The 12,040-nt window shown below is 48.4% G+C and overlaps 1 protein-coding gene across 6 annotated transcripts in view; it reads left to right on the forward strand.

The window, feature by feature from the left end:
• Nucleotides 1-1,038: 1,038 nt before the first annotated feature.
• The window catches only part of Usp13 (ubiquitin specific peptidase 13 (isopeptidase T-3)), a 121,793-nt gene continuing 110,791 nt past the window's right edge, over nucleotides 1,039-12,040 (forward strand). For 4 of the 6 annotated variants that reach the window (XR_003954401.1, XR_003954400.1, XM_006535553.4 and 1 more), the window contains exon 1: nucleotides 1,039-2,628. Coding sequence is in view for 3 of the 6 variants with exons in the window: in XM_006535553.4 (XP_006535616.1) it covers nucleotides 2,467-2,628 (162 nt within the window). In the remaining 3 variants the exon portion in view is untranslated. The remainder of the gene's footprint in view (nucleotides 2,629-12,040) is intronic. The other 2 variants (XM_030252841.1, NM_001013024.2) reach the window with 2 other exon arrangements.

Here is a 12,040-nt window from a genome sequence, read left to right on the forward strand (position 1 = left end):
GTCCATCACTTTAGTCTGTGTTGTTCTATGAGAAGGGTTGGTATGCAATGCAGTAACCTAGCAATAGCCTTCAACTTCTGTACTGACTATTGAACCTGAGATGTTTTTATAACGGAATTAGTTAATTCTTGTTATGTGTGTGTGTGTTGCTACTTTGTGTATGTAGCAGTCAGAAGACAACTTTACAGAGTTGATTCTGTTTCTACCTTTATGTGGGTTCGGGGCACTGAACTTGGGTCATTAGGCTTAAGCAGCATGCACCTTTACCGCTGAGCAATCAATCTCACTGTACCCAATAAATAGATTGAAATAGGGTATCGGGCTCAAGGCTATAATCTCAGCTACTGGGAACACCGAGGCAGGTGCGTGGCAAGTTCAAGGCCAGTCTGGACAACACAGTTTTAAAAGGTGTGGGGACATAGCTCAGAGGCAGAGTATTTGAATTATTGTTTCCCCAATAGTAGCAAGCTCTCGGTTTCAATCAGACAAGCAAAGGGAAACAAAACTATTGGAACCACATAGAAAAGTAAAGGATGGTAAGGAGTCCCCTTGACTTCATGCTTTCTGTTTCTCTCAACAATCTTGACAATTATATAGCTTGCACATTTTCTAAGAGACATATGGGGGCCAAAAGGCATGCACACAAGTGTGTATAGGACCCTCTCAAGGACTGGAAGGAAGGCCCACCAGGACACAGTAGCTGGCCAACCTCACGCACATTCCTGGCTTTCACGCACAGAATTACTTTCTGTTTCCATCTAGTAATGTGGCTGATGACAGTGCAGAGTGACCTCATTGCTTTTAGAGGTGCTCTACAGTAACTGCTTCCCAGTGAGGGATCTTTTCTTAGCTCCCAGTGTCCTGTTATATACCATGCTCCAACAAGTAGCCTACCAAGATGGAATTTAAATGTGGTGTAAGTATCACCCAGGATACCCCTTGGAAAACAATATATACATATAAAATTAAGATCAGTGTTACTAAATTTCCTTCCAGAATGCACAGGCCTGAAATCCAGCAGTGGGGAACCAAATGGGGGTGATGGGTTGGACTGGGGCAGGGGGATCACCAGGAGTCAACATCAACTTGGGATTCAAAGTGACAAAAATAAAAGTAAACACCCTTTCAGAGATGTGCAGTTTTTGTTCCCACCAACAATGTGTTTGAGGGTGTTTCTCAAGCCTGGACTAATTTGATAGATCTTTTATCAGCTGCCAGATGAGAAACAAATCTCACCGATTTGACTTTTTGTTTAATTCGAGATTGGATATTAAGCTTTCAACATTTTAAATCAACTTTCTTTCTGTAGCCAGTTTGTGAACAGGCAGAGATCCTACTAGATAGGGAGGAAGCCAAGTGTAATGTGTGTAATTCTTTGCTCTGAAGCAATGTGAGGCAGAGACATTTAGTGACATCACCAGCGACTTTCAGGATAGTCTTATCTGGAGAGACTTACAGAATGCTTTGGATCTGCACCTTCTCGCTGTCACGAAGAGCTATGCCCTGGTAGTAGGATACACATAGTTAGGGAACCTCAGTGGAATAGCCGATGTAGGATGGGTGGGTATTTACTTATTTATTTTAAAGACAGCATCTCATGTAGCTAAGCCAAGGCTAATTTTGAGCTCCTGTACCTGTTTCCACCTCCTCATTCCATGGGTTATTTATTTATTTACTTTTTTTTTTTTAAGAAGATGATAGACATGAGAGTATACGTCACGAACACGCTCTATTTGCATATTATTAAGCCCCCCCCCCCATTATTTTATTTTGAAGAATCCACAAGCAAGGGCAGAACATGAATCCTCAAATCAGGCTACCGAATGTTCGAGAAGGGCCTTGAGTCATAGGACGGCATTGTAAAGATGGAGAAAAATAGACATCCTTATCTGGTTGTGTGGGGGAGGGGGTAGAATTCCTACAGTCTACCCTTGCAACATATAGGGAAACATACCTCTTCCTTCTCCAGGCCTCGATGGAGTCTAGTATCTTTTACAGAGCTTTGCATGTTTAAAAAAAGTGAGAAGTAAGAATCTAAGAGAAGGCGACTCCTGAGTCCCACCCACCCCTTTCCGATCTATGGGGAGGTCGCGCTGTGCACCGCTTTTTTGTGCGGGCTTCCCAGGACCTGATCCTGGGCAGTTGGGGATTACATCCCCGAGGGGCCATGGCGGGTCGGGAGGCGTGCGTGGGGACCCGGGGCCTCCCTGGTTCCCACTCCTGCGTCCCCGCCCTCGCGGCATCCCCCTCCCCGGCGCTGCGGCTGGCGCGCGCCCCGCCTGACGCTGCAGCTGGGCCGGCGACTCGCCATTGGATTAAAAATAGCAGCTCCCGCCCGCCGGCCGGCCGGGGCAGAGGCCGAGCCTCCCGAGCCTAAACTGATCCTCAGCCCGCGCGACCGCCGCGTCCAGGTCCTGTTCTCCCGCTGCGCCGCGCTCCTCCCCAGGCCCGCTGCGCTCCGCGGTCATGCAGCGCCGGGGCGCCCTGTTCAGCGTGCCGGGCGGCGGCGGGAAGATGGCTGCAGGGGACCTGGGCGAGCTGCTGGTGCCTCATATGCCCACGATCCGCGTGCCCAGGTCGGGGGACCGCGTCTACAAGAACGAGTGCGCCTTCTCCTACGACTCCCCGGTAAGGAAGATCCACGGCGCAGTTGCGCAGCCAGCCTGGGAAACGGGGTGGCGCACAGGGCAGGGGACCCGATGAGCTGCGGGCCCGGGACTTTTTCCTCCTCCTGCTGCCTCTCCTCCAGCTTTGGCTCCCTGGCACCAAGTGAGCGCCTCCAGGCTGCTGCGGACGAAGACTGGGTTCCCTGGGCCCTTCGCTCCGCTAGCCTGTGGCTAGGATGCCAGGGCCCCAGTCGTCAGTATTCTGCCCAAAGCCCCAGTATCGAGAAAGGCAAGCAAGAGTTAGTCCAGGGTTCTGAGCTGTTCTCGCGGGCGACAGAGGGTGGGGACGTGGTAGGTGAGAGTCCCCTAGCCCGCGGCACGCTCAGTCTCTCTCTCTCTCTCTCTCTCTCTCTCTCTCTCTCTCTCTCTCTCTCTCTCTCTCCTTTCTCTCCCTCTCCTAGAAGCCTTTTTTTTTTTTTTTTTTTTTTTTTTTTGCCCAGGGTTTCCCACTGCGGGACAATGCTGATGGACTCTGAGCTCGCCTCTCTCTCCATTTCCCATCCCATTCCTTTCTGGCTATTGTCAGGTCCGGTGGTCCCATTAGGGCAGCAGAAATAAGGGGTCTGCCGCTGGCTTATTATGGCTCCCTAAAGCCTTACTCAAATCTTTCCCTTCTAAGTGAGTCACTGGGCTGACGTGCGCTATGTGAATTATTAAAAGTTCACTCCTGATTCGTGACCCCGCAGGAGGAGGGGAAGTTAAGAGACATCCTGGCCTTCCACCAGGGAGGCTGGGGGAGGTTTCCAACCCGGTGGGTTGTGAGGTTGTGGAAGCTTGCGAGGCAGAGGCAGGGTGAAATGCCCCCTACAGTAGTCAAAATGGGCTTCAAAGTGACTCAGCTGTCTGGCGGCTATCTGCCTTTTTGAGGACCAGGTTATTTTTATCCTTCCACTTTGGATCTCATATGTCACCCAGCAGATCTTGGGGCATCGTGAGGTGCATGGGTTGGAGGGAGAGACAGGTTTCACAGAGGTTGTACAACATATATAGTTATTAGGGGCTTCGACCCTAAAAGAGAGGCAAAACCTCAGAAGTTTCTTTTCTTTTGTTTCTTTTTCCTTTTCTTGTCTGGGGTTGGTTGGCTTGGGATGGTTAGTGAAGCTTGTTTTGTTTGGTATTTCATTGTGGTTCTGGCGTTATCCTCTTCTCTGGGATTGTTTAGTTTTTCTCTTATGCTATTCCGGTTGATCTGGGGATCAAACCTAACTAATTTGTTAATTATTTATTTTTCATATCTTTAAAAAAGACCCGGGTAGAGTGGAATGAAAGATTACATTTAACAGTTGGCACGCTTTGAACACATTACTCCCGGTGACTGTCAGCACGCCATTGCATCCCATCCCCTACAACACTCTTGGAAAGACCGTTTTCAGGTTGTGTGGACCCTGTTGGGTAGGCTACATGAACCCCCTCCCCCAGGGTGGGGCATGGCTAGTGTCTTAAGCTGTGGACAGACTACAGACACTGGAAGGTGGCTTAACTCCTCAGGACACATGTACTGGCTAGTTTTGTGTCAACTTGACACAGGCTGGAGTTATCATAAGAAAAGGAGCTCCAGTTGAGGAAATGCCTCCATGAGTTCAACTGTAAGGCATTTTCTCAATTAGTGATCAAGGGGGAGAGGCCCCTCGTGGGTGGAACCATCTCTGGGCTGGTAGTCTTGGATTCTATAAGAGAGCAAGATAAGCAAGCAGGGGAAGCAAGCCAGTAAGGAACATCCCTCCATGTCCTCTGCATCAGCTCCTGCTTTCTGACCTGCTTGAGTTCCAGTCCTGACTTCCTTTGGTGATGAACAGCAGTATGGAAGTGTAAGCCGAATAAACCCTTTCCTCCCCAACTTGCTTCTTGGTCATGATGTTTGTGCAGGAATAGAAACCCTGACTAAGACAACACATAAAATGGCTTTCTCTATGGTGAACTGGTTGCTTCTCAAGCTTTGCTGGTAGACTGGTACTGGAGAGCAGGGGTGAGGACAAGTCGCTTGTTGAAACCGGTTTCCACAGATAGGCTCTGGGTCTCCATGTGCCAGTCAGTGCTCTAGAGGCTTCTTGTCCATGTACGTGATGAGTTCATGCGTGTTGCCATGTTCCTTGGGGGAGACTGGTTCTGCTTACAGGCTATGAATCATCCTATTTCATTATCTGTATTTCCGGGAAGATGACGAGGGTTTATAACCGATCATTTAAAGCATGGTGCCTGATAATGAGAAGTTTTTTCTTGGGGGACTTCAGCAGTTCACTGAGGATCCAGTGTTTTTTTTTTTTTTTTTTTTTTTTTTTTTTTTTTTGAGCACCTAACTTAGTGCCAGCTCACACATGTGAGAAACACAGTTGGATGGTGTCAAACAGAGCAAAGACTTTTGTTCATATGTGTTGTGGGGCTTTGTGGGGAAGGTCAAAAACAGTTACATTGGGGTGGGGGTGAGGGTAGACATCCTCCTTTCCGATTGTTTTGAAAAGGCTCATAGCTAAAGGTGATAGAAGATATTAGAATGGGTGGATATTCTAAGGGAGAGGAGTTATATGGTCCAATACGCAAAGCACAAATATCTCCTTCTTGTGTGCCTATAATGTATTGCAAAACAAAAAGGCCGATTTGGCAGAGTGTGGTAGTTTTCTAGCTGCTAACATAAAATCCCTACAGGAACAGCCACCAAGAGACAAAATTTAAGTTGGCACGTACAGTGCAGTCCATGTTAGAGGGGAGGGAATGGTGGAACAGTTAGTAGTGTGCGGCCACTTAAGGAAGCAGAAGGCTCAGGTCAACATGAGAAGCAGATATAGCCCCCAGTGACCCATTTCTGCTAGGCAGACTACACCAAAGGTTCTGTTACCCCACCTTTTAACAGTACTACCACCTGGGGCACAGCACAGGGTGGGGTGGGCAACAGGGATGGACTCAAATCATAGCAGCAAATAAGATGCAACTTCAGAACCAAGAAAGGAGTAGAAAGAGGATCTTGAATTCCGAAAAAGTACTTGAATATATAAATATATATATAAATCAATTATACATATATATGTACACACACATATATGCAATTTTTTTGTCTTGCTGGTGTCAGATGTCCCCATACACTTGAGCAGAGACCCCCCACAGTAGTAGGAGCTGGGATTTAACATGTTAACCTCATACCCTAACATTGAACCTGATCTTGGTGTAGGTCCTTATACATGTTAGACAAGTACTCTGCCAGTAAGCTATATCCCCATATATCTTTTTATGTCCTCTATATCTTTTTATAATTTAAAATAGGCTCTCACTGAGTTGCCAAGACAACTTACTTGAAATTATTCTGAACTCTGGACTGACCTTGAACTTGAGATATTTGTACCTTAGTCTCCTAAATAGCTGGATCACAGGTCTATGCCATCAGCCCAGGCTTAGCAATCTATTTTATTTTTAAATGAAATTATTTAATTGATTAACATGTGTGTGTGTGTGTGTGTGTGTGTGTGTGTGAGAGAGAGAGAGAGGGAGAGAGAGAGAGAGAGCGCTGGACCCACATGAGTCATGGCTTATTGTTGAGCTAAGAAGACAACTTGCAAACAGAAAAGGAATCTTTCCTCCTTGTCCATGGTGACACTTGACCACGAGTAAGAAATAATAATCCCTCCTGTCCAGTTGTCCCCTCGGCAGTTTGAATCCAGTGTTGGAAAGTAGCTATTGCAAAGCAAGGTTGGAGGAAGGCAGTCCACGCCTTTGTATTGTGGAGGCTCCAGGCCGTAGGCAAGTTCGAGCTCTGCAGGCTGTAGTAAGCTGGACAGGGTTAGACTCATCTCAGTACTTCCCAGGTCCTTCCTCTCCTCAAGTGTCTAGGACAGAACAGATGATAAAGGCAAGTTTGTTCCCCTGCCCTTTTGGTTTTGCCCAGGTCTAGCCTCCGGCCTCAGTGTGTTCAGTTCAATTCTCCTTGTCTTGGTTCATCTCATGAAGTCTGTAATGTTCTTCCTAGTGGAGCTGGAGGTCAGATACTGTGTTAAAAGTTTCGTGAGGTGCAGGTTGTGGGGATTGTGTTGAGTCCCACATCTACTTTGTGCCTTCACATACCCAACATGGCTCTCTCTGAGGTGGAGTTGCTCCTTCATGCTGTGTACTGTGTACTTTGTAGTCTAGTGAGGCCAGTTTGTGCTTCTCACTGTGCAGCAGTCATCTTCTTGTCTAATACTGCTTTCCCCTGGTGAGCGTTTATCAAGGATCCTTCTCATCTACTTCTGATTCCATCCTGTCCCCGAGGGCCTACGCTTATAGTCTATGGTGTATCCAGGCACCTGAACTTAGGTACCATTCCTTCCACACTGGCTTTCTTCCTGTTTATTTTATCCCTTTAATTCTTGCTTTTGAAGCATTTACTAGGTGTGAAGTCTTGGACTACACAGGGGCTTCTCTGTTCAGGGCACACTGCTCTCCTCCGACTGCAGAATGAGCTGCTTGTCTAGCCCTTGTTGTCTTAGCCATTGTTTGTTGCTGTTGTTGTTATGACAAACTCCATGACTAAAGCCCCTGTTGTGGTTTGTGGTTGAGGGCGCAGTCCTCTGAGGTGGTGGGACTAGTCATGGTGGCAGAAACTGGAGGAAGCTCATCCCCTTACATCCACAGGCAGGAAACTGGGAAGTGAACGCTGGTGTTTAGTTGCTTTTCTCCCTTTTTTAGTCTAAAATCCAGTGCCCTGGATAGTGTCTCCCCACCGCACTGAACCCAACCGAGACCCCCACCCTCTGCGGAGCCTTGGAGAGGTTTGTCTCCCAGGTGATTCTGGGTCCTGTCAAGTTGACAGTGAATGTTAACGGTCACCCTGGCCTTATCTTGGATCACTGCAAAGAGCAGGCTTTGGAAAAGGCAGCTTGTGTTGGCAGGCTGTCTCAGGGAAGGCAAAGGGATAGCAACAAGAAGGGAGGAAAGCCCTGGCTTAAGCCAACTGCAGCTGGTAACAAGCCTATGGGAGGGGAAGCTGTGGAATGCACCTCCAGTCTTCCACAGGAGGTGCAGAAGAGGGGGAGGGTATTTATCTTCAGACTCCCCCCCCCTTCCCCCTGCTGTGCGAGTGTTGATCCAGGACACACCCTCACTTACCAGCTCAGCATTTGTTCTGGAAGTCTTCTTCAACCCCCTAGGCTTCCAGGAGCAACAGCAGCTGAGAGGAGCCATTCACCAGCTCACATCTCCTTCCAGTAGCAGGACTTCTGTGGAGAAGGAACTTCTCCTCCATTTCCCAAGGTTCTTAGATGGTGACGTCATGCTGATGATTCTCTGTCTCCCCAGGAGTCTTTGTAAGATTCTATCGGAGAAGGGCTTGGTAGTCAGGCCTGACTTAGCTAACCAGGGGAGGCCTGTGAGCCCATCTACTTGTGGGAAAGCTTTGTTAGGGGTTTGGTGAATCTCCCTGAGCTTGTCCACCAAGTGTCACCATTGCCTGGAATGGTTAGAAATGAGAGTTTTGGGAGTTTTTGCTTCCCAAGCCAGATCTTCTGAAACAGACATGGCATGGGAGATGAGTTGTTTCATGTTTTAAAAGCTGGGGAGATGGCACAGTCAGGGCAGCAGTGCCTCCGTGCAATGTGCGAACCTGAGTTTGTGTAGAAGGCTGGGCATGGTGGCATGTGCCTGTCATTCCAGTGCTGGGGAGACAGGAGGATTCCTGGGGCTTGCTGGCCAGCCAGTCTAGCTAAATTGTCCAGCTCCAGGCTTAGGGAGAGATCTTGTCTCAAAAGATAAGGCGTGGAATGATTAAGGAAGACAGCTAACCTTTGACCTCCCCTTGGTCTTTCAGAAGCTCCTTAACCAATGACCTTGTTCTCCCTCCAGTCTGCACACGCTCCTCTGGAACCATTCTCGATGCCCAGAACTGCACAGGGCTGCTGGTCAGATGACTCTGCCTCGTCGCCTCAGTTTACCTGGCTGACCCATCTTTCTTGTGTTAGCTCTCAGGTGCCCTCCAGAGTTAGGAGTTCCATACCTCACCTCTGCCTGTGTTTTGGCTGTTTCAGCCAGAATACCTTCTCTGTCACCTCTCCCCTGGGTGACCCAGACATGCTTCAAAGCTGGCCCGGTGTTAACTGTGAGGACCCCTCTCCCCAACCTGGGCTAGGCTCTCCCTTTCTTTTTTTCCCCCTGTTTTTATGCCATTTCTTTTTCTTTTTTCTTTTGGTCACTAGGTAGAATACAGATTGTCCAAACCATGGAATATGTAAGGCCAGAATAGAGAATCAAAGGGAAATAACAGAAAACTAAAAGTTACACCATTTACAATAAGTCTGTGTTACTAATCCTGACTCTTTTTCTCTGATTGCTTATTCTTAAGACCCTGAACATAGGCTTTGGAATGAAAAGCATGACTAAATTACCAATGTGGTACTCTAATTTTGCTATACTATTGTTCACGTCCTAAGTTTGACCCTTAAGCTGCCAGGGAATAGTTAGTGTCTTGGGTGTTTTGTGTACTGTGATTCTAGATGCCTCTGGGGCTTTGTAGAATTGACCCCATGGCATTGCCCGGGGAGAGGACCAGAGGCCAGGCCTCTCCCGGTGCCACCAGGACTGTGCTGTCATTCATGTTCAGTACTGTGTGATTGGTCGCAGACCCCCTTATCTGTAGGCACAGTGCCTGAATAAGAACTGGAACTGTAATAATGACATGGATGTGATAGATCTGTGCATGCCCAGTACTGGCCTGCGGCAATGCCTAGGATGCAGGGTAGTGCGTGATTCCAGTGAAGGGAATCAAAACCTTTAGCTTCAGTGAGTAGAGTACTTGCCCAGTATGTACACAGCTTTGGTCTATTTCAAGAAATGCACAAAACTGGGTGCAAGTGCAAGCTTGCAGTTCCAGCACTAGAGAGATGTAGGCAAGAGGAACAGGAGTTCAAAATCATCCTCTTGCTTATATCCTGATACACAGTGAGTTCAAGGCCAGCCGGGACCACATGAAACCCTTACCCCACCTCCATTTTGTTTTGAGTCACTTCTCATTTAGACCCCACCATTCAGCCTGCAGTGGGGTAGGTGACCGTGGGGGAGGTGTGTCCGTGGAGGAGACAGAGGTCCAAGGGCAGGAGGAAAGTAACAGATCTCCATTCTACTTTAATGTGTCCATTATGGGCCCACCCAGCATTGGGGACTTTAAGGGACTTCTTCAGGCTTGTTCAGAGTCTGGGGTGTAACAGCGATGCAATGTAAGCTATGATGTGTTATGCAATTAGAGCTCCCCCTCCCCCAGAGCACTTACAGGCTATTTGATATGGCACTTAAAATGTACACTCGAAGATTTCAGGCCTGAGAACAAGCAGTGTGTCTGGCTTTGGCTCCGGGAGGTCCCACATGTGTAGCTTTGTTGGAGGAGGGTGTGAAGGTGTGGAGGTCTTTCATGTGTTTGAGATAGTAAATTCTCTTCTGGAAGAGCCGGTCAGCAGGGAGACTGGGTAGCAGTCTGATCCTTACTCTGAGTCTGATGACCTTGATGAGATTTGAACTGGTGGAGAGCTGGCAGTAGTGACAAGTGCCTGTGACCTTAGCACGAGGGAGGTGAAGCTAGGAGGACCAAGAGTTCAAGGTCAGCCTTTGCTAGGTAGGCAAGTTCAAGGATAGCCTGGGCTACATGAGACCCTGTCTTAGAACAAGACTAGGTTAGATGGGCTGGCCACTTAGCAGTGAGGGGAGAGGCTGGAGACAAGGTGGCTGCTCTTCTAGAAGTGAAATGTAGACTAGGCCTGGAGTCGGGGGTAGTTGGACACCCAGAGTTAAAGATCGAAATAGAAAGTTGCTTTTGTACTGGAGGACATCCCTTTATTAGGACAATAGCCGTGAGAATGGAGCTTGAGGAAGCAGGTAATGACCCAGTGGAGTCCCACAGCACATGGATGGAGGAGGATCCCTGGCCAGGGTCTGGGTAATGGAGTGTGTCAAAGGTGACCATGAAGAAGATGAGATGGGATATACAAGTGGGCTTTGAGTTTGTACAGCCTGGGAAGTTAGGAAGCAGGGACTTCAGAGGTCAGGGGATGTGGTAGTGCCTAGTTTGAGTACTTTAGACTTGTGAGGGACTGGCAACCACCTCTGTGCTCCTTGAATCATGTCACTTGTTTCTTGGAGGAAACAGTGCCCATTGTATCCTTGTCCCCTTTTCTCTGACTGGCTCAAGCTCAGAGAACCTTAGGCAGGAGCCTGGGCTAGTGCTTTCTCTAGAAGTTAGACATGTGAATAGGCTATGGTGTACCCAGCTGTTCTGGGCAGAATACATGTGACTTAAAATCATCCTGGAGTAGATTCGCCATGTATATAATTAGCTAGGAAGTAGAAATGCCGTAAAGGACACTTGTAATTGGCTGCAATTATGCAGACTCTCTCTTAGTAACACCAAGTGTCCTCCCCGCACTGGCTAATGCTTTGGGTGTGACTGGAGGAGGCATGGCCACCTGGCCATAGATGTCTATTCTCAGCAGTTCTTAGAAACAGGGTTGTTGGTCTGCTGAGGGGATCAGAACATTGATTGGCCAGGAAGAAAGAGAACAGAAGAACAAGATGTGAGGATGAGGGGGGACAAGGGGGACAAGAAGCTCATGTGCATGGCCACTTGGGGTTCACTGAATTGTATAGCAGGTCTCCAGCCTGAGGCTTTATGGTGGGCTTCAGTGAACGTGAATTTTCTCTCCGTTTGGACCCTGGACATAGCAGATGAGGGCACAAAGACCGAGGGGATTGACAACCCTTCAGGTAGTTCAGTGGCATCTTCCATGCAGCTCAGTCCATGGGGTCTTGGAAACTGGCTGAATAGAACAAGTTCAGCCAGGAGTGGCCACTTTTGAGAAGGGCACACCTTTCTTCTCTCTACAGGAAAGCCTGACAGAATGCCTGGCACAGGTACCTCTCTGGAATCCGGTGGCTGTCCCTGTCCTGCCCCCTGCCTTGAATGCAACAGCCCGGAAGGAAAAGCTGCTCTTTTTTTTTCAAGCCCTGGCAGCGACGGCTATGCTTGCCAACAGCCGCCCACCCAGCTCCTGCCAGCAAAATGACATCTGCTTCGCAGACACACTAGGCAGCCTTGGGGATCAGGCTAGCCTGGGTTCAGTCCAGCCCCTTCTTTCAGTTGCCATGTGACCTCAGGAGGGGCTTCATTTCTGTACATATGTGGGAGGTTTGAGTTCCCAGCTTAGGACTTGTGTTTTTCTGGTTCCTGTCATACCTGGCTTCCTGCTGTTCTGCATAAACCTGTCTTAGTCAGGGTTCTGTTGCTGTGAAGAGACACCATGACCATGGCAATTCTTTTAAAAGAAAGCATTTAATTGGGGCTAGCTTACACGTTCAGCAGTTTAGTCCATTATTAGCATGGTGGGAAGCATGGTGACACACAAGGCCAACATGGTATTGGAGAAGTTGAG

This window comes from Mus musculus, chromosome 3 (assembly GCF_000001635.26).
Source record: "Mus musculus strain C57BL/6J chromosome 3, GRCm38.p6 C57BL/6J".
Classification (NCBI taxonomy): Eukaryota; Metazoa; Chordata; class Mammalia; order Rodentia; family Muridae; genus Mus; species Mus musculus.